Here is a 25,424-nt window from a genome sequence, read left to right as displayed (position 1 = left end):
CCACCCGCAGATATGTCTTCTCAGCCTCTTCCCACGGTTTGTCCCATCCTCTCATCTCCGTGATACCTCCCTCCTAACTTCGCCAACCCCATACTCGGAGCCCACACAGCAGCATGGACGCCCACCCTTCTTACTCTTAACCCCATTTCTTTTTTTTTTTTTTTTTTTTGAGACGGAGTCTCGCTCTGTCCCCCGAGCTGGAGTGCAGTGGCCGGATCTCAGCTCACTGCAAGCTCCGCCTCCCGGGTTCACGCCATTCTCCTGCCTCAGCCTCCCAAGTAGCTGGGACTACAGGCGCCCGCCACCTCGCCCGCTAGTTTTTTGTACTTTTTAGTAGAGACGGGGTTTCACTGTGTTAGCCAGGATGGTCTCGATCTCCTGACCTTGTGATCCGCCCGCCTCGGCCTCCCAAAGTGCTGGGATTACAGGCTTGAGAACCCCATTTCTTATCATTGCTCTCTCCTCTCCCAGCAGGGACTCCAATTTCTTCTCTCCTAATTTCTGTCCTCATCATCCACCATTATTAAGTCTCATCCATTCTCCCTGACCACCTGCCCTTGCTGTCATCATTATTTCATGGACACTGTCACCACTCCCCACTTCCCAGGAGCTAACCCTGACTTGGATCCCTTGTGAAGTACCAGGAATGGGTAGGGTCAACCCCAAGGCCCCTCTTCTTCTCCTCATTGTACTCACCCCTGCCTGAACCCCCAGAACTCAGAAGAGCAAAACAGCCAGTTCCAGAGCCTGGAGCAGGTGAAGCGGCGCCCAGCCCACCTCATGGCCCTCCTGCAGCACGTGGCCCTGCAGTTTGAGCCAGGACCCCTGGTGAGGGCAGGGGTGGGTGGGCACAGGGAGGGGTGGGGCTGGGAAAGGCACAGCTTTTGGCGAATTAAACCAGCGAGCTAGTGCTGGGAGGGTCTGGAAAAGCAGATCTAGAAAACAGAGTGCCAGATCTAGAAAGAGAGAATGCCTTAGACAAGAGCCAGAAAGCACGCCACGTGACCTCAACAGGCTTACAGGTGCCCAGGGTAGATCTCAGTGTGCAGTGGGCAGGGTACACACGGCAAGACCCCGCAGAGCCACAGAGAGTCCAGCAGCCTGGCAGAAACCACATCCTGTCCCACTTTGTGCCTGTGGCAGCGCTCCCTAGCAGCCTGTGGCAGCGCCCTTCCGTGGACTCTGGGATACTGAATCCTTCTCTCCAAAGCCTTCTCGGCAGATGCCAGCACGCAGTTGGGTGCTTGGGAGAAGGCTGTTAGCCATCCCAGGTGTAGGGGGCACAGCAGGCCCTGATCCAGAAACAGGAAAACTACCACACACAGCTCACAAAAGAGACCACAAAATTGTGGATCCAGAAGCCTCCGTATGAGGCAGAAGATACCTGGGAGATGTGGATGGACAACCGTGCCATCCAGAAACACCTGCAGAGTCTAGAAAACCCAGCAGATGATTTAGAAAGGGAGAGGCCACAGTGCTGGCTGGCAGTGGATCTGTAGATAAGGGTCTCGTCCCAAGAAGACCCAGTCCAGCCCAGCACAGGATAGGAGTTGGGGACAGCCAGGGCACTGCACCATGTGGACATGCGTAGTAGACCCCTCCAGAAAACGAGAAAATTGATAGAGTGGGGAGAAGCGCCCAAGGCATGCGGAAAGAAGAATACATCAGCTGCAAGACCAGAGGCTGGTCATCCTGACACCAAAGCATCAGATATGCAGAAATTTAGGAAATTGCAGTCTTTCCCCCATCTGCATTCTCTTTCCAGAAGAGTGGCTCCCTGCACAACCACATGCATGGAAATTCTGGCCCTCTGAGCAAGGGGGTACCCCATTCAAGCCTTGGAGTTTCTAGAGCACCAGATCATGGACATCAGCCCAGGGATCGTGCTGACTACCATGTTCTTTTACAGATGTGGAAACTGAGGCCTAGAGAAGGTCAGGGACTTGCCTGAGGTGACCCTGGCAGCCTCTGGGCATTTTGAGGTTTATCCTCACACAGCTCCCTCACCTCATCAGCTTGTGGGGAGCCGATCAGTGATAGCTGTGGTCCCCTGGGCGGCTTCCTGTTGGCCTCTCTTAGAATTTTGCTATATTTGGGGAGTGTGGAGAGTGGATATAGATTTGTTAAAACTGGCCGGGCGCGGTGGCTCAAGCCTGTAATCCCAGCACTTTGGGAGGCCGAGACGGGTGGATCACGAGGTCAGGAGATCGAGACCATCCTGGCTAACACGGTGAAACCCCGTCTCTACTAAAAAATACAAAAAAAAAACTAGCCGGGTGAGGTGGCGGGCGCCTGTAGTCCCAGCTACTCAGGAGGCTGAGGCAGGAGAATGGCGTAAACCCGGGAGGCAGAGCTTGCAGTGAGCTGAGATCCGGCCACTGCACTCCAGCCCGGGCGAGAGCGAGACTCCGTCTCAAAAAAAAAAAAAAAAAAAAAAGATTTGTTAAAACTGTTTAAAGTGGAGAAGGAGGACCAGGCCTGGTGGTTGATGACAGTAGTCCCAACGCTTTGGGAGGCTGAGGCAGGAGGATGGCTTGAGCCTGGGAGGTCGAGGCTGCAGTGACTGCACCACTGCACTCCAGCCTGGGCAACAGAGTGAGACCCTGTCTTGAAATAAATAAATAAAAGGTGGGGCCGGGCACGGTGGCTCATGCCTGTAATCCCAGAACTTTGGGAGGCCGAGGCGGGTAGATCACTTGAGATCAGGAATTCGAGACCAGCCTGGCCAACATGGTAAAACCCTGTCTGTACTAAAAATTTGAAAATGGGGCAGGCGCAGTGGCTCACGCCTATAATCCCAGCACTTTCGGAGACCGAGGCAGGTGGATCACCTGACGTCAGGATTTCAAAACCAGCCTCGGCCGGGCGCGATGGCTCAAGCCTGTAATCCCAGCACTTTGGGAGGCCGAGACGGGCGGATCACAAGGTCAGGAGATCGAGACCATCCTGGCTAACACGGTGAAACCCCGTCTCTACTAAAAAATACAAAAAAAACTAGCCAGGCGTGGTGGTGGGCGCCTGTAGTCCCAGCTGCTCGGGAGGCTGAGGCAGGAGAATGGCGTGAACCCGGGAGGCGGAGCTTGCAGTGAGCCGAGATCCGGCCACTGCACTCCAGCCTGGGCGACAGAGCGAGACTCCGTCTCAAAAAAAAAAAAAAAAAAAAAAAACAAAACCAGCCTCATGGTGAAATCCCATCTCTACTAAAATACGAAAATTAGCCGGGCACAGTGGTACATGCCTGTAATCCCAGTTACTCGGGAGGCTGAGGCAGGAGAATCACTTGATCTTGGGAAGTGGAGGTTGTGATGAGCCAAGATTGCACCACTGCACGCCAGCCTAGGCAAAAAAAAAAAAAAAAAAGAAAAAATTAGCCAGGCATGGTGGTAGGCACCTGTAATCCAAGCTACTCCAGAGGCTGAGGCGGGAAAATTGCTTGAACCCGGGAGGAGGTTGCAGTGAGCCGAGATCGCGCCACTGCACTCCAGCCTGGGTGACACAGCGAGATTCCATCTCCAAAAAGAAAAAGGAGAAAAAGTCCCACTCCCATTGGAGTGAGTTCAATTCCCAGATGAGAGCCCCCAGGAGCCAGGGCAGGTTGGAGTCCCCACTGTCACCCAGCACAGGGGCTGGCACTCAGGAAATGCGTGACAAATGACACAGTGAGCCCCACTTGTCCACCTGTTCTTTACAAGCCCTCAGTATGCACAGGGCACCATCTGGGACACAGATGGATCAACCTACAACACCCCTCAACGCACACAAACCCTTGAGCTGCTCAGTCTTTCTAGGCAGCAGAATGTAGTGGAGACAGGCTGCCTGGATTCGAATCCTAGCTTTGCCACTTAGTAGCTGTGTGATTTTGGGTTTTATTTATTTATTTATTTTTGAAACAGTCTCGCTCTGTCACCCAGGCTGGAGTGCAGTGGCACAATCTCCACTCACTGCAACCTCCATCTCCTGGGTTCAAGCAGTTCTCCCTGCCTCCGCCTCCCAAGCAGCTAGGATTACAGGTGCCCACCACCACACCTGGCTAATTTTTTAGTTGTTTTATTTTTAGTAGAGACAGGGTTTTGCCGTGTTGGCCAGGCTGGTCACAAATTCCTGACCTCATGTGATCCACCTGCCTCGGCCTCCCAAAGTGCTGGGATTGCAGGTGTGAGCCACCATGCCAGGCCTAGCTGTGTGACTAAGCTTGAATAAACTTCTTGAGCTCCGTTTTCTCATCTGTAAAATGGGGATAATCACAGTCCCTACGCTTGAACACGTTAACGCACATAGAGGGTGTAGAGCAGCGTCTGGCATACAGTAAGCCCTCAGTATAGACAGTAGTAGTAGTTGTCATTACTGCCAGGAGGAGACCATGATGAAGAACCACAAAGGACCACAGCACAGGACGGAAAATTAGAAAATGTGAATGGCGGCCCCAGGGAGCCTGCAGGGGAACCCAGGGCCTGGTGTTAAGGGTGGAGGTCAGGGAGTGCTTCCCGGAGGAGGTGGCAGTTGAGTCCCATAACTATGGGGTGGTCAGGAGGCGGGGAAGGCCCTCTTCAAAGGGAGAGTGTGGTTTGAGGCGGGGTGGGGGAGCGGAGAGTCACACTGTGTGTCTCCTCCAGCTTTGCTGTCTGCATGCCGACATGCTGGGCTCACTGGGCCCCAAGGAGGCCAAGAAGGCCTTCCTGGACTTCTATCACAGCTTCCTGGAGAAGACAGCGGTGAGAGATCTTCAGGCTGCCCCAACCCCGCAATCCCTGTTTGGGCCTACAGAGTCACCATGAGGTCCCCAACCTCTGCCCTGAGGGCAGCTGCTGACCCAGGCCTTCCCCAACACCCTCACTTATGTCAGGGTTCCTGGCAGTCCTCCCAGCCTGTGTCTCAGCACACCAAGTCCTCCTCTTCACCCCATTCTCTCTCTTGAGCAGGTTCTGCGGGTGCCAGTCCCACCCAATGTCGCCTTTGAACTTGGTAAGGAGAAGGATGGGATGAGGGAGAGGTGTCTAGCAGGGACTACACCTCCCAGGAGGCCAAGGGGAGGGAGGCCGCACTCCCATGCTCTGCTCGGACAGCCGAGATTCATTCATTCCTTCCTGGCAGCGGCCTCAGGAAGCATGGCTGTTGGAGTCCAAAGGTGGGTGGGGGCCGTGGTCCAAGCCACCAGGAAGTGGACCCTAGCCCCCCATGTGTGTCCCTGCAGACCGCACTCGGGCTGACCTCATCTCCGAGGATGTCCAGCGGCGGTTCGTGCAGGAGGTGGTGCAAAGCCAGCAGACAGCCGTGGGCCGGCAACTGGAGGACTTCCGCTCCAAGCGGCTCATGGGCATGACGCCCTGGGAGCAGGAGCTGGCCCAGCTGGAGGCTTGGGTTGGGCGAGACCGAGCCAGCTACGAGGCCCGGGAGCGGCACGTGGCGGAGCGGCTGCTCATGCACCTGGAGGAGATGCAGTGAGTGGGCCAGCCCTGGTGGGAGCGTTTCCCCTCCCTAGCGCTGGGGCACCCCTGCTACCTCTGGCATGTTCCATCCCATTTGTGGGTTCCCTCTTCAGCATCAGGGTTCATTTCTTGGCACTGGAGCTCTTCCTCTGCCCTGGCATTTTAACTCACCTTGGATCTGAGTCTTCCCTTTCCAACTTTGGGGTTCCCTTGTCATTTCTGGGTCTTGTCCGTGATCTGGCACTTGGATCCCGTCCTCCTGGATGAGAGACCTCCCTCCCTCTTGTGACGGTCCTTCCCGATCCCTTCCGCAGTATCCCCTCTCTGTCTCTCTTCCCCCTTCCTATCCCAGGACAGCAACCCTGAGATGTGTCCTGGGTGGACGGGGACCCCAGACCTAGCAAATATGTCACAAACATCTCTCTTCCTTCTACAGACATACCATCTCTACCGATGAAGAAAAGAGGTGAGGGGGGCAGGGAGGGCGGCAGGGAGAGGTGTGCAGCCTCCTGGGTTTGAGGGAGGAGGGGGCTGGGGGTCTGGACTCCGGGGTCTGAGGGAGGAGGAGGCTGGAGCCCTGGACTCCTGGGTCTGAGGGAGGAGGAGGCTGGGGGCCTGGACTCCTGGGTTGAGAGAGGAGGAGGCTGGGGGCCTGGACACCTGGGTCCTGGGTATTGGGTAACAGCCCTTGCCCCTGTCTTTTTGAACCCTCTCATCTCTCCTCAGAGTCTCACGGGAAGTAGTTGTGGGGTCAGGATGGGAAGGCCAGGCCTCTGCCTCTAGTGGCTGTGTGTGTGTGTGTGTGTGTGTGTGTGTGTGTGTGTGTGTCTTTGTGTGTGTTGAGCCCTCACTGTCCCCTCCCTACAGTGCTGCTGTGGTCAATGCCATTGGCCTGTACATGCGCCACCTTGGGGTGCGGACCAAGAGTGGGGACAAGAAGTCAGGGAGGAACTTCTTCCGGAAAAAGGTGCTTCCCTCAGTGCCCTGTCCTGACCCTTTCCTCTCCAGAGACGCGCTGGGAGCCCCATGACTGTGGACACCTGGCGTCAAATTCTGCTTGGTTGTTGTCTCAGAGATGCTCAGCCTGGTCTTCCTGCCCGCCCTCTTGCAGGTGATGGGGAACCGGCGGTCGGACGAGCCTGCCAAGACCAAGAAGGGGCTGAGCAGCATCCTGGATGCCGCCCGCTGGAACCGGGGAGAGCCCCAGGGTAAAGCGGCTCTGGCCTCTGCCCTCCCCTGTCTTCCCCAGCTCTTCCCACTCACTGTCTCACTCTCTCTCATTTCAGTTCCAGATTTTCGCCACCTCAAAGCAGAGGTTGATGGTAATGGACCTGTAGCCAGAGCATCCATCCCTGGGGCCTGTGAGGGAGGGGGCTGGGACCTGGACTCCTGGGTCTGAGGGAGGAGAGGCTGGGGACCTGGATTCCTGGGTCTGAGGGAGGAAGGGCTGGGGGAGTTCCTGGGTCTGAGGGAGGAAGGGCTGGACCTGAACCCCTGGGTCTGAGGGAAGAGGGACTGGGCCTGCACTTGGCTGGGGGAGTTCCTGGGTCTGAGGAAGGAGGGGCTAGGGGCTCAGACTCCTGATTCTGAGGGAGGAAGGGCTGGGGGCCTGGACCCCTGAGTCTGAGGGAAGAGGGGCTGGGGGAGCTCCTGAGTCTGAGGGAGGGAGGCCTGGGGCCTGGACCCCTGGGTCTGAGGGAGGAGGGATTGGGCCTGGACCCCTGGGTCTGAGGGAGGAGGGGCTGGGGGCTGGGACTCTTGGGTCTGAGGGAGGAAGGGCTGGGCCTAGACCCCTGGGTGTGAGGGAGGAGGGGCTGGGCCTGGACCTCTGGGGCTGAGGGAGGAGGGGCTGGGAGAGTTCCTGGGTCTGAGGGAGAAAGGCCTGGGGCCTTGACCTCTGGGTCTAAGGAAGGAGGGGCTGGGGGCCTGGACTCCTGGGTCTGAGGGCAGAGGGTATGGGGACTCCTGGGTCTGAGGCAGGAGGGGCTCCTAGTCATGGTGGGGAAGGGCCTGAGCACAGCCTCTTGTATCCCCCGGTTATTGTAGATTTGAGTTACTGTTCTCTCATCTCCCTCTTTCTCCCTCACTGTCTCCCCAGCTGAGAAGCCAGGTGCTACAGACCGGAAGGGAGGCCTGGGGATGCCCTCTCGGGACCGGAATGTTGGGGCTCCTGGGCAGGACACCCCTGGAGTCTCTCTGCACCCTCTGTCCCTGGACAGCCCAGACCGGGAACCAGGTGAGAGTTTCCTGGGCCAGGGCTCCATGAGGCCCGGGGATCCAGGGTGGGGGTGCTGCCTGCCCCCTTGGCACCCCCAGATGGAAGCCACTCCTCAGCAACACCTCCCCTTTGCTCTTAGCATTCGCTCCTCCCTGCTTCTGGTCACCACTGTCATTCGTAACTTTCCCCTTCCCTCAGTTTGCCCTTTCCACGACTTTCCTCCCAGGCTCTGACCTCTCTGCTGATGCCGTGTCTCCCACCCCCTTGGACTACGTTTTCCATCAGCCCTTCATTTTCCAGAACCTTCCCTGAGTACATGACCAATCCACCCTCTGAGCTGCATTGCTGGCCCCCTAGGTGGGAAGCCCACCAGCCCCATGAGCTTCGTCCCTCACCGTCCTTAAACCTCTGTGGCCTCAGGCCCTTGGATCTCTGCGTGGCCAGGCCCAGGCTCACACACCGGCTCTGCTGACTCCTCGTGTTTGTTTAGTGTTTTGGATATGACTCCCCTTTATTAGCCTCCGTTTCCTTGTCTCTAAAGGAGTATGAGAGGGTGGGGAGGATGAATGGATGTGGAGGCAGCACAGAATTCAGGCCCTCCTGACCTCAAGGGGCTGCAGTCTGGTTGGGTGGGAGAGATGTTTGTGACTTATTTGCTAGGCCTGGGGTCCCCATCCACCCAGGACACACAGGGGCACCCACTTCTGTTGCATCTTCACGCCCCTGCCCCTAGTGGCCCACGGTCCTGTTCTCAGAGGTCTTAACATCTTTCTGTCCCGTGCTGAAGTACATTGCAGCAGTGTGGTGTCTGCCAGGCACTGGGTAGCTTTAGCCCCCACATTTCCAGGCCCCCAGAGTGTGGGTCTCATGGCCTCAGAGGCCTGCCAGCCAGCCCTGCTCCCTCCACCTCACAGGTGCCGACGCCCCCCTGGAGCTGGGGGACTTATCCCCGCAGGGCCCAATGAGCCTGGAGCCCCCGGCGCCCCCAGAGAGTACCGATGAGGGGGCCGAAACCGAGAGGTGCCCAGGCTGGGGTGCAGGGGTGGGGGCCGTGGCTTACTGGGCGCTGGTGGGTGGGTGCAGGGTCGCAGCTGCCATCTGTGCCTGCCTGTCCCAGCCTCTCGCTCCCCCTGCTCCTCTGCTGCTCTCTGGGTCTCGCCATTCCTTTCCCTTCTTCTTTCCTTTTCTCATTTCCCTCCTTCCTCATTGCCCCCTTTCCTTTATCCTTACTTTTTCCTCTCCTCCTTCCTCTCCTCCCTTTTTTCACTGATCTTTCTCCTCCTTCCTTCCTCTCTACCTCTCCTTCCATCTCCTTTATTTCCCCCCTCCTTTCTCACCTGGGTTTTCTTTCCCCACTTTCCATTCCCCTCCGATCTCCCTGCCACTTTTCATTTTTTCAGCCCTTCCTCCCCTTCTCTTTCAAGCCCCCCCACCCCACCCCGCCTCGCTCCTGCCTCCTGGTACCCGTCCCTCAACCCCCCACCCCTCTGCTCTGTGCCCCGGGGGCCCTGTCCCCCTTACAGCTGGGGGGGCAGGCTCTGCCCCCTGCCCGTCCTTGTGCCGCTGCTTTGGGGACCCTTTGGTGGGTGTGGGGAGGTGGGTCGGGTGCCATCTGGGCCCACCTCTGACCCTGTGCCCCTCTCTCCCCAGAAGGTGGAAGAGGTGGGTGCCTGGGCCCTGGGTGGGGGAAGGGCTAGCCCCTCCCCCATTTCTCCCAGCCCCTCCCCTCTCCCCATGGCCACTCCCTCCCCTTCACTCCCTGTGAGGGGTGGGTGGGGACATCACCCTCCCAGTTGAAGAGCTAAGTATGGAAATCCTCCCTACCCCATAAACACCCCTCTGTTGCCATCCCCCTGCCTCAGGGAAGGGAGGGGGTCAGTCCTACGCTCCATCCTGGGTTCCCCATCCCTTCCCCCATCAAATTTCAGTATCCCCCCACCGACACCCCCACTACCCCAGCGCCCCTAAAATCCCACCACTCCTCTGACTCTCTCCTCTCTCTTCTGTTGCATGTTTGATCCCTGTCCTGGTCACCCCTGCTCCCGTCCTGGTCTCTCCCCGTCTCTGTCCCTGTCCTGGTCTCTCCTTGTCTCTCCCTGTCCTGGTCTCTCCCCGTCTCTGTCCCTGTCCTGGTCTCTCCTTGTCTCTCCCTGTCCTGGTCTCTCCCCGTCTCTGTCCCTGTCCTCTTTCCCCAATCTCTGTCCCTGTCCTGGCCTCTCCCCGTCTCTGTCCCTACCCTGGTCTCTCCCCGTCTCTGTTCCTGTCCTGTTTTCTCTTTGTCTCTGTCCTTGTCTTGGTCTCTCCTTGTCTCTGTACCCGGCCTCTGCCTGACTCTGTCCTTGGCCTCGGGGTCCAGGCTATCAGGGCGTCTGGGGCGCTCAGAGAGCCTGCGGGTGAGTGACCGCCGCCGGCCTTCCCGGGGCAGCCTCGGGGCTAAGGGCCGGGGTGGGGGCCGCTCCCGGAGCGACGTGGACATGGACCCCAGTTCCGCCACGGCAGTGCTTGGCCCTGCCCGACGAGCCACGTATGTCAACCCTCTCCCTTCCCCCATCCACTAAGGCAGCCTGGAGAATCAGGGAGGGATTGTTATCAGAGTCACAGGAATGGGCGTTGGAGGCTGAGGTCATTGAGGCCAACTGTGGTCACAGACCTTGGAGGAGGAGGGGTAGAATGCTTCTAGAGATCTGGGGACTTTAGTGTAGTCAGATCTAGAGACTTGGTCTGCTGCACGGGCCACCCTGGGCGCATCGAATGCCAAGGCCACTGACCAGGGTTGAATGCTCTAAGAGGTTGAAGGCTGCTTCCTGGGATGGCCCAAGCTGGGGCCCTAACAAGGCCTCCGTCCACAGCCCTGAGCCTGGAGATGAGGGGGAGCCGGGGCGGTCAGGACTGGAGCTTGAACCAGAAGAGCCTCCCGGGTGGCGGGAACTCGTCCCACCAGACACCCTGCATAGCCTGCCCAAGAGCCAGGTGAAGCGGCAGGAGGTCATCAGCGGTGAGTACCACCCCCGTCTGCCCCACTGTGACCAAGGACACAGTCCAGCTCTGGCAAAGGCAAAGACAGGTGCAGAGACGTGTTCATCTTGGTGTTACTTACCATAGGGAGCACTTGAAGGCAGCTTCAAATCCCCTCTTGTTCCAAGTTCAGATTGTTCCAACAGAGACCACGTCGGTGGAATGTGAATGCCACTGTGGAAGGGACGTTTCCAAAAATTTCGAGTAGTGCAAGACAGTGCTGATGTTAAGAACACTGCATTTCTGGTGCAAGCCTTTATTTCCTTACTTGCGAAATGTGGGTACTAATAGTTCCTACCTCAGATATTGTCATGAAGATGAGACGATTTGTATGAAATGTTTAGCATAGTGCTGGGCACAGAGGAAGAGCTTTTTTTTTTTTTTTTTTCCATTTTTATTTGGGCAGGGTCTCAGTTGGTCTCCAGGCTGGAGTGCAGTGGCGCAGTCACAGCTCACTGCAGCCTTACCCTCCCAGGCTCAACAGATTCTCCCACCTCAGCCTCCTGAGCAGCTGGGACCATAGGCATGTACCACCATGCCTGGCTAATTTTTGTATTCTTTGTAGTCTAATTTTGTATTCTTTGTAGAGATGGGGTTTCGCCATGTTGGCCAGGCTGGTCTCGAACTCTTGGGCTCAAGTGATCCTCCTACCTCAGCCTTCCAAAGGCTTGGGATTACAAGTGTGAGCCAGCAGGCCCAGTCAAGGAAGAGCATTTTAATAAGATTGTTATTACTAGTTTGATCTTAATTGCTTAGGGGAGAAAAGATCCGCACAGGGGAAAGTTTGGGAGAATGATCAGTATGTTCACAGTGCTTACTTTTGCATGGAGAGATGATGAGTGTATCATTTTTGTCTTTTCCTTTTTTCCTGTGCTAATTGTGTGGTGGCTGGGGAGGCTGGTGGCAAAAAGAGAAAGCTTTTTTTTTTTTTTTTTTTTTTTTTTTTTTTTTGAGACGGAGTCTTGCTCTGCCGCCCAGGCTGGAGTGCAGTGGCCGGCTCTCAGCTCACTGCAAGCTCCGCCTCCCGGATTCACGCCATTCTCCTGTCTCAGCCTCCCGAGTAGCTGGGACTACAGGCGCCCGCCTCGTCGCCCGCTAGTTTTTTGTATTTTTTAGTAGAGACGGGGTTTCGCCGTATTAGCCAGGATGGTCTCGATCTCCTGACCTCGTGATCCGCCCGTCTCGGCCTCCCAAAGTGCTGGGATTACAGGCTTGAGCCACCGCGCCCGGCCTTTTTTTTTTTTTTTGAGACAGAGTTTTGCTCTTGTTGCCCAGGCTGGAGTGCAGTGCACAATCTCGGCTCACTGCAACCTCCACCTCCCAGGTTTAAGTGATTCTCCTGCCTCAGCCTCCTGAGTAGCTGGGATTACAGGCATGCGCCACCATGCCCAGCTAATTTTGTATTTTTAGCAGAGACGGGGTTTCTCCATGTTGGTCAGGCTGGTCTCGAACTCCCGACCTCAGGTGATCTGCCGGCCTCAGCCTCCCAAAGTGCTGGGATTACAGGCGTGAGCCACTGTGCCCGGCCCAAGAGAAAGCTTTTGGACTTGATTGAAAGCTTATTTACAGATTACTTCATAGTAAAAAAAGGTACTTACTCAAAAATTTTAGGGGAGTAGTTGAGTACTTTTTGAGTCACAGATCCTTCTAAGGACATGATAAAAATTAAAAAAAAAAAAAAAAATGAGCCATGTGCTATCCATTAGGACTTTCTGGAAGATGGAAATGTGCTGTATTTGTGCTGCTCACCATGGGGACCACCAGCCACCTGTGACTGGTGAGCAGTCGAAATGCACTAGGCCGGGCACAGTGGCTCACGCCTGTAATCCCAGCACTTTGGGAAGTCGAGGTGGGCAGATCACTTGAGGTCAGGAGTTCAAGACCAGCCTGGCCAACATAGTGAAACCCCGTGTCTACTAAACATACAAAAATTAGCCAAGCGTAGTGGCACATGCCTCTAATCCCAGATACTCGGGCAGGTAAGGCAGGACAATTGCTTGAACCCAGGAAGCAGGAAGCGGAGGTTGCATTGAGCCCAGATCAGTCCACCACACTCCAATCTGGGCAACAGAGCAAGACTCTGTCTCAAAAAAAAAAAAAAAAAAAAAAAAAAGCACTAAATACAACTGAGCACTGAGTTTTAAAATTTCGTTTCAGTTAACGAAAATGTAAAGAGTTGTACGTGGCTGGTGACTATCATGTTAGACAGGATAGCAGTTTCTCTCCCCAGAAAGAATATAACATACAAAATTGTGCACTTAGACTCAGGGGATTTCAAGGGCCCCTGAAACTCACACATATGCCTTCTGCGGGGGTCCCTGGATCTGAGGCTGTCAACCACTGTATAATGTGGCTTGATGGTTAGACACTAAACACAGCTGCAAGCTTGCTGGCGGGTGGGATGACCAGCTTGTCCCCATTTGCTAAGGATATTCCCAGTTTTATTACTGAAAGCCCGTGCAGGCAAACGGGGACCATTCGTCACTCTGGCTGTCTGGCACAGCAAAAAGGGAAAGACGGTGGGTTGAGGACTCCTCAATGGCTTTTTTTTTTTTGAGACGGAGTCTCGCTCTGTCGCCAGGTTGCAGTGCAGTGGTGCGATCTCGGCTCACTGCAACCTCTGCCTCCCAGGTTCAAGTGATTGTCCTGCCTCAGCCCCCCGAGTAGCTGGGACTACAGGCGCCTGCCACCACGCCCGTCTAATTTTTGCATTTTTAGTAGAGATGGGGTTTCACCATGTTGGCCAGGATGGTCTCAATCTCTTGACCTCGTGATCTGAGCGCCTCGGCCTCCCGAAGTGCTAGAATTACAGGTACGAGCCACTGCACCTGGCCCCTCAATGGCTTTTAAGAGGGCAAATGACTCCACCAAGAGAAGTTTTTTTTATTTGTTTGTTTTATTTTGTTTTGAGATGGAGTCTCGCTCTGTCACCAGGCTGGAGTACAGTGGCGTGATCTTGGCTCACTGCAACCTCCACCTCCCGGGTTCAAGTGATTCTGCCTCAGCCTCCCGAGTCGCTGGGACTACAGGAGCCTGCCCCCACACCCGGCTAATTTTTGTATTTTTTTAGTAGAGACGGGGTTTCACCATATTGGCCAGGCCGGTCTCGAACTCCTGACCTTGTGATCCACCCGCCTCGGCCTCCCAAAATGCTGGGATTATAGGCGTGAGCCACTGTGCCCAGCTGTTTTGTCTTGAGACAAGGTCTCGCTGTGTTGCCCAGGCTGGAGTGCAGTAATGCCATTATAGCTCACTGCAGCCTCAACCTCCTGGGCTCAAGGGATCTTCCCATTTGAGCCTCCCAAGTAGCTGGGACCACAGGCACACACCACCACGCTCCGGCTTTTTTTTTTTTTTTTTTTTTTTTAATTTTTGGTAGAAACAGGGTTTCACCATGTTGCCCAGGCTGATCTTGGACTCCTGGGTTCAAGCAGTCCTCCTGCCTTGGCCTCCCAAAGTACTGGGATTACAAATGTGAACCACCGTGGCTAGCCAGAGAGTTTTTTCCCACCAACCTAGGACGCTTTCCTCCCTGCTCTGCCTCATTCCTCTAGCCTGCCCCTGAGATCATGCCCCCTAGTCTGCACCCTCCCCAATGTGCTTCCTGCTTTGGTGGCCCTGCAGAGCTGCTGGTGACAGAAGCGGCCCACGTGCGCATGCTGCGGGTGCTGCACGACCTCTTTTTCCAGCCCATGGCGGACGGCCTTTTCTTCTCACTGGAGGAGCTGCAGAACATCTTCCCCAGCCTGGATGAGCTCATCGAGGTGCATTGTGAGTGCAGCGCCAGGGTCCCTCTGTGTACCCCACTGCCCCACGGGCAGCTCTGTTCTAGCCCTGGGTTCAACCTGCTCAGGAACCCCAGGGTTCACATGGGGTGGGGGCAGATACGCCATCCGGCCCTGAAGAGCAGACACAGATACACCTGCAGCCCTATTCCCACCACGCGGCAGCAGGCCCCACACAGCATATTCCAGGCCCTGATGGGGCATCCCTTCCCTCCTGCCCCCACAGCCCTGTTCCTCGATCGCCTGATGAAGCGGAGGCAGGAGAGTGGCTACCTCATCGAGGAGATCGGAGACGTGCTGCTGGCCCGGGTGAGATGCCCAGCCCTCCCTCTTCTCCCAGCCAGACACTTGGAATCTAGGCCCAGGGCGGGTCCTGAGCCCACCCAAACCAGTCCCAGGGTCTGGGCTTCCAGCGTGTCATACTTTAGGCCCTGTTCTTGCCCATCCCCACTGAGACACCTGCCTGGCCTGAATCTCACTGTAGTTTGATGGTGCTGAGGGCTCCTGGTTCCAGAAAATCTCCTCCCGCTTCTGCAGCCGCCAGTCGTTTGCCTTAGAGCAGCTCAAAGCCAAGCAACGCAAGGAGCCTCGGTTCTGTGCCTTCGTGCAGGTGAGGCGGGGTCTGGACTCCAGCTTCCCGAGGAGGAGGGGCCTGGAAACCCAGACTCCTAGGTGCCTGCACCCTGGGGTGAGCCCGAAGCCTGGGCCATCACAGCGCTAGCACCAGTTTCCTGCAGGAAGCTGAGAGCCGCCCGCGGTGCCGCCGTCTGCAGCTGAAGGACATGATTCCCACGGAGATGCAGCGGCTGACCAAGTACCCCCTGCTCCTGCAGAGCATCGGGCAGAACACAGGTACCGCAGGCCCGCCTCTCTGGGCCTCGGCTCTCCTCTTTTTTTTTTTTAATTTTTTTTCTCACTCATTTTCATCAGTGATACCATCACGGCTCACTGCAGCCTCGACCTCCCAGGCTCTAGCCATCCTCCCACCTCAGCTTCCCAAGTAACTGGGACCCCAGGGTCACACCACCGTGCCTGGCTAATTTTTTTTTATTTTTTTGTAGTGACAGGGTCTCGCCATGTTGCCCAGGCTGGCTTTGAACTCCTGGTCTCAAGCGATCCTCCTGCCTCAGCCTCCCAAAGTGCTTGGATTACAGGCATGAGCCACCATGCCCAACCAGCTGTCCTTTGTCTAACTTTGGCTGCTGAATCTGGAGCCTCCAGGGCAGGGGTTCACCAGAGCTGCTCTCTCCCTTGCCTGCAGAAGAGCCCACGGAACGGGAGAAAGTAGAGCTGGCAGCCGAGTGCTGCCGGGAAATTCTACACCACGTCAACCAAGCCGTGCGTGACATGGAGGACCTGCTGGTGAGCCTGGGCTGGCCCCACACCTGGGACAGTGGGTGGTGTGAGAGCAGGGGGTGGACCCTACCTCAACCTGTCCAGAAGTCACACCCCACCCCTTGGCTTGTCTCCCTCAAGGGTCACTGTGTGTCTGGGGGTTGGCTTGGCCCTCAGCACCTCCCTCTGAGGGTCATTGGAGGTTAGGCCCGACCCTCAGCTTGCTCCCATCAGAAGTTGGTCTTGGCTCTCCCCTTACCAATGTGGGTCACTGTGGGTCAGCCCCAGCACTTAGCTTGTCCCCATAACGCTCCCGTCTCTGCCCCAGAGGCTCAAGGACTATCAACGGCGCCTAGACTTGTCCCACCTTCGGCAGAGCAGCGACCCCATGCTAAGCGAGTTCAAGGTGTGACTTTACCCTCCTGCCTCCCCTGCCCCACTACTCTACTTGGCCCAGGGGATTCTGTGATACAGTCCCCAGCCTGTCCTCCCCATCCCATAATATACCCAGGGATCGAGAGCTTTGGCCCCCACCTCATGCCAATTCCATGATCCCCAGCCTGTGGTCATCCCTGGTCACTGCCCTGCCCTTCCCTTCCCCACCAACCCCAATCACCCCCCGCCAACCTGCACGAACCATCACCCCTCCTGCCTCAGAACCTGGACATCACCAAGAAGAAATTGGTCCACGAGGGCCCACTGACGTGGCGGGTGACAAAGGACAAGGCTGTGGGTGAGTGCCAGGGCAGCCACCTAGTGCAGGGTGTGGGGGCAGTGAGCCAAGGGCGGGGAGGGGGTTGCATGAGGGCGCTGTGTGAGCACTGCTCGCCCCGTAGAGGTGCATGTGCTGCTGCTGGATGACCTGCTGCTGCTGCTCCAGCGCCAGGATGAGCGGCTGCTGCTCAAGTCCCATAGCCGGACACTGACGCCCACGCCTGACGGCAAGACCATGCTGCGGCCTGTGCTGCGGCTCACCTCTGCCATGACCCGCGAGGTGGCCACCGGTGAGCGCAGCCACTGTATGGCCCAGGGCAGAGGGTGTCTCTTTTAGGCAGAGCTGCCTGTGGAGTGGGGAGCAGAACCCTCTACAGAGCCAGGGAGTCAGCATTCTGGCAAAGAGGTTGGGAAGTGGGTGGAGGTGGGCAGGGCGGGGCTAGGCCTAGTAGGTTTTATAAGTGAGGTAGGAACTGCTGCAGGTATTTGCACAGAGGCATGTCTTGTATAAATGAGAAGAAAGGCCAGGAGCCCAGCGAGGAGGGATTTGTAAACACACAGTTGGGAAGTTGCACCAGGGCCACAAACACTGGAAGCAGCTGGAGGGTGGGAGTGGCTGGCAGGGTTTTGTTAGGTAGGCCAGGGGACCTGCCTGATTCCCTAAGGAGGTGCGGTGGGGGGAGCTCAGGAGGACACATCAGGCCCTGGATATTAGTGGACAGTGAGTGGTGAGTTGAATCATGGGAGCCCTGAGAGCACCGCTACTGTGAGTGACTTCCCCAGCTTGTGCTCAGGAAGGGGCACGCACTGGGGGGACCTGGGCTCTGAGTCCCATCTCCCCCTCTCCCTGCAGATCACAAAGCCTTCTACGTCCTTTTTACCTGGGACCAGGAGGCCCAGATATACGAGTTGGTGGCACAGACTGTGTCGGAGCGGAAGAAGTGAGGGGGGGTCTGAGTTCTGAGTGTGGGTTGAGGAGGCCCAGGCCTCTGGGTTCCCGGGGACAGGAGGGCTGTGGGGAGGCCCCGGCATAGGGTCTGGGTGCTCTGACTGCCCCGGGGTTTGGCCTTTCTCCCTAGCTGGTGTGCCCTCATCACCGAGACTGCCGGATCCCTGAAAGTCCCTGCCCCTGCCTCTCGCCCTAAGCCCCGGCCCAGCCCAAGCAGGTGAGGGGGGCCATGGAGAGAGCTGGAGGTTCAGGGAGGGGGGCCGGAAGGCAGGGCTGGCTTCCCTCCACAACTCCAGAATGCAAACCCCAGTCCTGTCGAGTGTGCATGTGTGTGAGCATGCGCATGTGTGAATGCATGTGTGTACATACATGTGTGCCTGTACGTAAGCATGTGACCGTGCGTGCATGTGTAGTATATGTATGCATGCGTGCGTGTACGTGTGTGCATGTATGGTGTGTGTGCGTGTGTGTATGAGAGCGTGTGCATGCATGTGTGTGCGTGTGTGTGTGCCGACCCCACCGCTGCCCCATCTGTCTCCTGTCTCCAGGCCTCTGTGTCTTCCATTGTCTGGGCCTCTCTGTCTCCCTGTCTCCTGGCCTCGACCTCTGTCTCTCTCTCCGGACCTCCCTGCCTCCCCACCTCCAGCTCTCTGTCTCCCTGCCCCTGTGGCCCCCCAGGGCCAGGAGTGTGGGGTCACCCAGCACTTCCTCCCCTCAGCACCCGAGAACCCCTCCTCAGCAGCTCTGAGAACGGCAATGGTGGCCGAGAGACGTCTCCAGCTGATGGTGAGACCAGAGGGATGCTGGGCGAGGGGCCAGGTTGGGGCTCACAGGTGAAGAGGGGCATCCACAGGAGGCCCGGCAGGATCTGAGCGCCCTCCCTGTTCCCCCACCCAGCCCGGACCGAGAGAATCCTCAGTGACCTCCTGCCCTTCTGCAGACCAGGCCCCGAGGGCCAGCTCGCTGCCACGGCCCTTCGGAAAGGTAGCCCAGCCCTGCCCCTCCAGGGTAGCCACCGGCCCAAACAGTGCCTCTGTTCCAACTAGAACAAGGCTCTCTCCCTGTCAAAAATTTCCTTATGCCCAGCTGCCAGAAAACAAATGCTCCAAACCCACCCGGCCTGCACCACTGTCCTGGGTGCCCACGTCCTTCTTCTGCAGCCGCCATCCCTTCCTTGACTCTATATTCACCCTCTCCCTGACCATCTCTCTGTCTTCAGTACCTTCCTGCCCTGTCCCAACCCTAAACCCAGCCTCACTTCTTCACCTGCCTTTGGATCCCCCAACTCCATCCGCTCAGCCTTGCCTGGCACCCACCCTCACCTCCAGCCCCTACACATGCCATTCGGAATCCCCCATCCCAGATCCCACCCCAGCCCCCTGGTCTCCTGATCCCGCCCCCCTTGCCCCTGGCCAGTGCTGTCCCTGAAGCAGCTTCTGTTTCCGGCGGAGGAAGACAATGGGGCGGGGCCTCCTCGAGATGGGGATGGGGTCCCAGGGGGCGGCCCCCTGAGCCCAGCACGGACCCAGGAAATCCAGGAGAACCTGCTCAGCTTGGAGGAGACCATGAAGCAGCTGGAGGTGGGGCGGGGCGGACCAGGGGTGCCCTGAGTGGGCCGGGGAAGGAGGGGGCCTCCCTCATCCATGACCCCCATGCCACCAGGAGTTGGAGGAGGAATTTTGCCGCCTGCGACCCCTCCTGTCTCAGCTTGGGGGGAACTCTGTCCCCCAGCCTGGCTGCACTTGAGGTCCCTGCCCAGGAAGGTGAGTGAGGGATCTGGGGGCCAGGGCACTGTCCTGAAAGGAGGGTCCCCCTCCAGAGCTCGCATCCCTACAGCCCCTTCTGTCCATCTCCCTCTTTGTCTTTTCTGAATCTCCCCACTCCACCTCGTGTCTCTCATCTCTGTGTCTCTGTTTCTGATAATCTCTGTTTCTGTCTCTGTGCCTGCCTGCCTCTCCCCACCTCCCCTTCTCTCTCCGCTCTGTCTTGTCTCTGTGTCTGTCTCTCCCTGTCTCTCTCTCCATCTCTCCCCATCTCCCCTCTTCTCCTACATCCCCCAGGCCTTTTGCAAGAAGGAGAGGAATCGGGGAGAGGACGTGAGGGACCCCCCCCACCCACACAGCTGCCGCAGCATCTCACACCCTGCAGGCCTGAGGAGAGGGAGCTGTGGGCCACACCTGGGAGGGGACCAGCTGGGGTCACTGGCCCTGCATGAGCCTCAGCCATCTCTCCCTCTTGCCCTCTGCTTGGGGGACTCAGGGCTTCATTCCGGAGGGTACCACGGTGACCCGGGCCATCTCAGTATTGCCTGTGGGGGCCACCCCTCCACTCCCCACCCCCAAGTGCCTTCGCTCTGTTTTTATACCCTGAATTGGAGGTTTATTTTTTAATATATATTATCTAAGAAGAGATCTGTGTGTGAGGGTGTGGTGGGGCCTGGCGTGGCATCTGGAACTCTCTCTGGCGTCGACTTGCTGGGTCTGTGCCTCTGCGCCTGCCTCTAGTTGTTCATTCATTCATTCATTCCTTTGTTTGAACCGTTACTCCCCAGGCACTCCGCACACACACTGGGTATGAGGCGTCCCCCTGACACCGCCCTCCAGCTCCCACCCCCAATCCCCCATGCTCAGCACTGGGCACCCCGAGTCTCACTCTCTGTTCTTTTATTTCTGTAGTAAACTCTCTGGAGGTGACTGTCGGGATCATGGGGAGCTGGTGGGAAGGGGGCCCCTCCTGGGTGGGGGCTGGGGGCGGGGTTATTGCTCTGAGCTCCCTGTCCCCAGGGGGGCCTATGTGAGGGGCGTCAGGACTGGGGCCAGCACAGGGGGGTTGGAGACACGGCCACACAAACACTTGGGGCACAGCACAGGGGTGGGCGGGCGGGGAAGGCTGGGCACCATATTGCACTTTGGGAGTGGGGCCAGGCGGGGACCCCCCTCAAACTGGAGCCTGGGGAGGAGGCTGGAGGCCATCACATTCCCTCTGTCCTCTGTGGAGGGGGAAGTGAGACCCCAACTCTGGGGCTGGGGAAGGAGACTGGGGCAGCAACATGCCCAGACCCGGGAGGTGCTGAGGGCTGGTCCTGGGCCTTGGGCCAGGCATCAAGGGCAGACGGGCGGCTGCCCTGGTCCCTGTCTCAGCGGAATCCATTGCCCCCTGCTGGCTCAGCTGCCAGTCCCCCCTTTGCCTGCCTTTGCCTTGGGGGGCACCGAGAGAGCCTCATCGCCCTCGCTGTCAGAGCTGCAGCCACTGACGTCGGTGATCTCCAGCTCCGAGTCGCTGTCCTCCTTCCCACCAAGGGTAGCCTCTGGACCCCCAGTCCCCGGCAGTGCCAGGCGAGGGGCCGCTGCCAGGCCCGAGGGGCGCTCGGGGCCCAGGCCCTCCCCTGTCGAGGCCAGCAGGGGTGCGGCTGTGGGGCCTCCCCCTGCCCCTGCCGAGGGCAGGTGGCTCAGGGAACTGGCCAGAGGGTTGGGGTAGAAGTGCGGGGGGTAGAGAGAGGGAGGCAGCTTGGGGAAGGGGCCCGTGAGGTACGGGTTAAAGTTCCAGGGGTACTCAGGGAAGGCGCGGCCATAAGGACCCAGCAGGCCAGGGGGCTTGGAATAGCTGGTGGCACCTGGGGGGCACAGGGGTAGGTCAGGCTGGGGTGTTTGCCTACCTGGGGACCAGCAAAGGGGACTGCCTCCCTGCCATATCCCACCCCATCTCCCTGCATCCCTCCTACATAGCATCTCACCCCCTCACACAGCTTCCACCAACTCCATCTCCTCCCATCCCCCTCTTGTCTTCCCATTCCTTAGGCACCCCTGAAAGCCCTTGTCCCCCTCTCATTTCCCCTCCCTCACCTCACATCCTTTTCTGGGTTTTATACACACACACATGCATGCACACACACACATCCTACAGCCTGGCCCTGGGCCCCCTTCCCCATCCCTTCTCTTGTCTTTTCTTATCCTCTTCCCTCAAGCCTGCAGCTTCTCCCACCGTGCCCCCAGCACCCCACAACCTCCAGGCTCTTACCAGAGCCCAGGAACGGGAAAGGGCTGTCCAGACGCAGTTTATCTGTCTCGGAGGTGAACAGGGGTGTCCGGGTCCCTGGCTCTCCCAGGCGTGGTGCAGAGAACAGGGTTTGCAGGGTCTAGAGAGGGAGTGGCGGAAGCGGCCCTGCTCAGACTGTCCCCTCCCCAGAGTGGGCACCAAGTGCCTCAGTTCCAGGACCCCAATACCCAGACTCACCTCAGGGGTGAGGGGAGGAGCATCTGGCCCTGGGGCCCCCCCGAAGGGACTGGGGGTCAGCAAGAGTGGGGAGCCGGTGGCAGCTGCCGCCATGTCCAGCAGCGGGTAATTGACAAGCACAACTTTGCTGAAGTTGAACTTGTAGGTGAACCTCTTCCCTTTGGTCTTGTGGAGAATCCGCTTGTTGTAGTAGTAACTGTGGGGAGAGCGGTGGTGCTGGGGAGGTGCAGGGGGAACCTTGGGGTGGGATCTGGGGTTTCTTAATGCGTGTGCTGTCCCAGGCACGATGTACAGAGCACTAGAACTTGGGGAAACTGAGGCTCACAGAAGTCCCTTAACAGGGATCACAAGGCAAGGAAGGGATGAGGCAAGAGTGGGGACCCTGCCCTGCGAGACTCCAAAGCCCAGGTTTAGGGGTCCTTCCTCCTTGCCTTCCTTCCACCCACAAGTAGCTATGATGGCTACTCAGGCACAGCCCTGTGCCTTGTGGGATCCAGCAGGAACCTGCCCCAGGATGCAGAGGGGGCACCAGAGGGACAGTGGGGGGGAAAGGACAAGTTGGGATCCAGCCCCCAGCCCGTCCTCACCGCAGGGCCCGGCTCAGCTTGTCGTAATTCATGTGGGGCTTGCATTTGCGAATGCCCCACAGCCGGGCCACCTCATCAGGGTCTTTGATGACGAATTCCCCGTAGTCCCCCTGCCAGGCGATGACGCCCTGGTACTCCTCCTTCTGCAGCAGCTCCAGGATAAAGTGCCACAGCTGGATCTGCCTCGAGCCAGGGGACGACTCTGGCTTGTAGGCCCAATCCGGGAAGGCAAACCCTGGGGACAGGAGGCAGGGAGTGGCCTGGAGTCAGGATGCCAAGTCCAGGGCTCTGGGTCCTGCTGGACTCAGTAACCTGAGAGGCATCTAGGTCTCCTCCAGCCTCAGGCATCTTTAGGGACCTGGTTTCCACTCTCCAAACCTCCTCCCCTGGTGTCTGGTCCCCAAATTATCCAAATATGGGCAAGAACCCAGTCATCCAGGGATGCTGTGTTGGTACCAGTCTGACCCCCTACCTTAGTACAGCTCCCCCAGGCTCAGCATCCGGAGGTGGAGGTAGGAGGGATTGGCTTCCTGCACCCATGACAGGAGGAATGGGAGAGGGGGCACCCCTTCCCCAACAGCGTTAGTCTTCCCACTGCCCCCAGCCAGCCCCAGGAGGTCTCTGGTCTCTCTTGTACCCTGCACTGCCCCCAGCTCTTGCTGTCTCTGTTCCCCATTCCCTGTCCCCTGCTCCACCTTTTGGCATTCCCCAGAGCCCCCCACTGACCCACCCTGGCATATCCAGGCATATCCAGGCTGGGGCTGTGTGCATGTCTGTACCTGCCTGTGTATGTCTGTACCTGCCTGTGTGCATGTCTGTACCTGCCTGTACCTTTCCCATCCCTGTGTCTCCTCCACCCCATATCCATGCCCATGTCTGTCCAAGAGCAGTCCACCCATATCCATGCCCATGTCTGTCCAAGAGCAGTCCAGAACAGGGTGTGTGATTACGCATGCACACACATATGCCCACGGAGGACATGTCACACAGACATCAGTTCACTTGCCTGAAACACACAGCCACACTGGCACACAAGCACACCGGAGTGCCATACGCATGCTGGAGGCCACCAAGGCTGACATGGCAGACACGGGCTGCCAAGACTCAAGGTCACATCATCTCAACAACCCCACAATGCACACCCAGCACAACACACAATTACACATCTCAAGACTGGAAGCTGCTAACAACATAGATGCATGAAAAGACACACACAGGACCTCAGATACCCAAGAACACACTGTACAATGGAGACGGTGAACATAGCACCGAGATAGCCATGTTCCCAGACACACAGGGTGACAGCATGTCAGTAGAGCAACTTCCCAAACCCGCACACAGAGGTACCCGTGTGTCAGCACTGACACTCACGGCTCACTCAGCATCATGTCTCACATGCAGAGGGTGGTACCCCACTGTCCACATATCCCCAGGAGCTGGGCACCCCAAAGTCTCGCCTCCCATGCAGAAGGCCCCAAGACCTGGGTCCAAATTCTGTGCTCACTCCTATGCCACATCCTATGCCCCCTTCCCCCTCCTTAGAGACCCCAGACCCAGGCATGAAAATAGAAGGCAGAGAGAATCCATACAAAGCTGGCAGCAGTGCAGGAGAGGGGAGGCTGCGGTGCACCAGGGCAGGGGAGACCAGCATCGCCGTGTCCACTTGCTGTGTGATTACGGGCAGGTCCTTACCCTCTCTGGTTTAGAACTTCAGAGGTGGAAGGCAAGGGGGCACAGGGTCACACACAGGCTGCCTGGTGTATAAAAGTGGGTGCTCGTTCCTCCCGGGGAGCTCCAGGTAGTCTCCTTCTTGAGGGATAATTTTTATCTCAATTCATTTTTGGGTCTTTCTTACCTCCCATGACAGGGCTGGATCCAGACTCCAGCTCTGACCCATTCCACACCCAGAACATGTCCTACTGGGGAGGCACCTGTATCACAGACACACCCACAGGACCCCAAGGTGACAACGGGACACCCAACCCGGACACTCCATCTGTCTCTGAATGCACACCCTCAAATAAATGTCGTACCTATGAGGCACAGGCACAGCTAGAGAGAAGACCCCCAAACTCAGTAGGCAGACACACACATGTGACAGACAAACCCCCAGAATTCACTCATGCACACATGGACCCTACACTGAGAACCAGACACAGCCCCCAACACAGGCCCATGGACGCATCCCCCCACAGCCCCAAATGCACCAAGACATCCATTCGGAACACCATACACCACGAGACAGACCGCAAGAAACAGGCAAAGGCTCCTCACCCCACTCAGAGGTACAGTCGGGAGCCGGCAGACACCCCCATCCCAAAATGCAGACACGCCCAGCCCAGAGACACTCAAGTAGCCTCAGATGGGCACGTACAAGCAAATAGACAAGCTCACACAAAGACAGGCTGTGCAGACACATTCTCCCAGTGTGACCCCTTCTAAAAACACTGAAGTGTGACACAGGGACACACTCTGAAATGAGACCCCAAATAACCAAGCACAGAGTCTCTGTCTCTGTCCCTCTCTCACACACACCCCTCCTGCTGCACATCGGCATGGTGTCTGACCAGCCTCACCGTCCACCACCCCCAGTTCCAAACCTCCACTCTGAGCAAGCTGTCCTCTCTCCTGGGTCTCGGGCTGGCTGGGTCATGCCTGCACGTCCCCCTGACTGGGCAGTGCCATCTGTCCATCTGTCCATCCATGCTCCCCCTCCCCGGAAACCCCTCAGTGCGCCCTCCAGCCCAGTCCCTGCTCTCTTTCCCCGCAGGTCTGGCATGGGAGCAGGCTGAGACGTGCATGGCAGAGATGCCCGGCCTCGGGCCCCTCTGTCCTCACCCCTCACTCACCTCCTTACCTTGCCCACCCTCCCAGAAGACCCACATATCCCAGCAGGCAGGTGGCAGGGTAATCTGGCTGCGAAGTTTTTAGCCAAGTTTCTCGGAAGGGGTTTGATTTGGGGGACTCTGACCAAGACTGAGAGAGAAGGACCCACGGACTAGAGTGAGACACGTGGAGACACGAAGAGAAGGGGGGTGCGGCTCACTGGGGAGGCCTGAGGGGTGGGGAAGGAATGGGGGAGGTCCGGGCCGTTCCGGGGGTCCAGAGAGCCGGCAGGGCGGGCGGGGCGAAGAGAAGGTCGGAGACGCAGCTACAGTCCAT

The 25,424-nt window shown here is 57.8% G+C and overlaps 2 protein-coding genes across 6 annotated transcripts in view; one reads left to right on the top strand and one right to left on the bottom strand.

The window, feature by feature from the left end:
* The window catches only part of ARHGEF1 (Rho guanine nucleotide exchange factor 1), a 25,973-nt gene extending 6,120 nt beyond the window's left edge, over nucleotides 1-19,853 (top strand). For 2 of the 5 annotated variants that reach the window (XM_033198163.1, XM_033198178.1), the window contains exons 4-30: nucleotides 715-828; nucleotides 4,614-4,712; nucleotides 4,920-4,962; nucleotides 5,192-5,438; nucleotides 5,863-5,892; nucleotides 6,294-6,393; nucleotides 6,538-6,634; nucleotides 6,713-6,748; nucleotides 7,525-7,662; nucleotides 8,559-8,664; nucleotides 9,295-9,306; nucleotides 10,001-10,168; nucleotides 10,494-10,639; nucleotides 14,284-14,430; nucleotides 14,671-14,753; nucleotides 14,929-15,054; nucleotides 15,182-15,296; nucleotides 15,706-15,806; nucleotides 16,108-16,185; nucleotides 16,437-16,512; nucleotides 16,616-16,783; nucleotides 17,347-17,434; nucleotides 17,573-17,659; nucleotides 18,161-18,228; nucleotides 18,340-18,426; nucleotides 19,105-19,205; nucleotides 19,503-19,853. In XM_033198163.1, the coding sequence (XP_033054054.1) occupies nucleotides 715-828; nucleotides 4,614-4,712; nucleotides 4,920-4,962; nucleotides 5,192-5,438; nucleotides 5,863-5,892; nucleotides 6,294-6,393; nucleotides 6,538-6,634; nucleotides 6,713-6,748; nucleotides 7,525-7,662; nucleotides 8,559-8,664; nucleotides 9,295-9,306; nucleotides 10,001-10,168; nucleotides 10,494-10,639; nucleotides 14,284-14,430; nucleotides 14,671-14,753; nucleotides 14,929-15,054; nucleotides 15,182-15,296; nucleotides 15,706-15,806; nucleotides 16,108-16,185; nucleotides 16,437-16,512; nucleotides 16,616-16,783; nucleotides 17,347-17,434; nucleotides 17,573-17,659; nucleotides 18,161-18,228; nucleotides 18,340-18,426; nucleotides 19,105-19,205; nucleotides 19,503-19,832 (2,991 nt within the window). In that variant the 3' untranslated portion in view covers nucleotides 19,833-19,853. Of the gene's footprint in view, nucleotides 1-714; nucleotides 829-4,613; nucleotides 4,713-4,919; nucleotides 4,963-5,191; nucleotides 5,439-5,862; nucleotides 5,893-6,293; nucleotides 6,394-6,537; nucleotides 6,635-6,712; nucleotides 6,749-7,524; nucleotides 7,663-8,558; nucleotides 8,665-9,294; nucleotides 9,307-10,000; nucleotides 10,169-10,493; nucleotides 10,640-14,283; nucleotides 14,431-14,670; nucleotides 14,754-14,928; nucleotides 15,055-15,181; nucleotides 15,297-15,705; nucleotides 15,807-16,107; nucleotides 16,186-16,436; nucleotides 16,513-16,615; nucleotides 16,784-17,346; nucleotides 17,435-17,572; nucleotides 17,660-18,160; nucleotides 18,229-18,339; nucleotides 18,427-18,858; nucleotides 19,023-19,104; nucleotides 19,206-19,502 lie in introns of all 5 variants that reach the window. The other 3 variants (XM_033198186.1, XM_033198194.1, XM_033198171.1) reach the window with 2 other exon arrangements.
* On the bottom strand, nucleotides 19,825-25,424 carry ERFL (ETS repressor factor like). Its single transcript, XM_033198263.1, has 5 exons — nucleotides 25,364-25,424; nucleotides 22,263-22,503; nucleotides 21,676-21,871; nucleotides 21,460-21,577; nucleotides 19,825-21,055 (listed from the first exon to the last, which is right to left on the bottom strand). Exons 1-5 carry the CDS (start codon nucleotides 25,422-25,424, stop codon nucleotides 20,607-20,609), a joined length of 1,065 nt encoding a protein of 354 aa, XP_033054154.1. The 3' UTR covers nucleotides 19,825-20,606.

This window comes from Trachypithecus francoisi, unplaced genomic scaffold (genome assembly GCF_009764315.1).
Source record: "Trachypithecus francoisi isolate TF-2019V2 unplaced genomic scaffold, Tfra_2.0 Contig01705, whole genome shotgun sequence".
NCBI classification, from domain to species: Eukaryota; Metazoa; Chordata; class Mammalia; order Primates; family Cercopithecidae; genus Trachypithecus; species Trachypithecus francoisi.
This window is presented reverse-complemented; position numbering and strand designations above follow the sequence as displayed.

Coding starts and splice junctions, on each gene's coding strand:
- ERFL (XM_033198263.1), bottom strand. CDS start 25,424: ATGGACTGTAGCTGCGTCTCCGACCTTCTCTTCGCCCCGCCCGCCCTG. Junction 22,504..25,363: donor CGCCCTGCCGGCTCTCTGGA/CCCCCGGAACGG, acceptor CCTGCCTCCTGT/CCCCAGGGTTTGCCTTCCCG. Junction 21,872..22,262: donor AAGCTGAGCCGGGCCCTGCG/GTGAGGACGGGC, acceptor CTCTCCCCACAG/TTACTACTACAACAAGCGGA.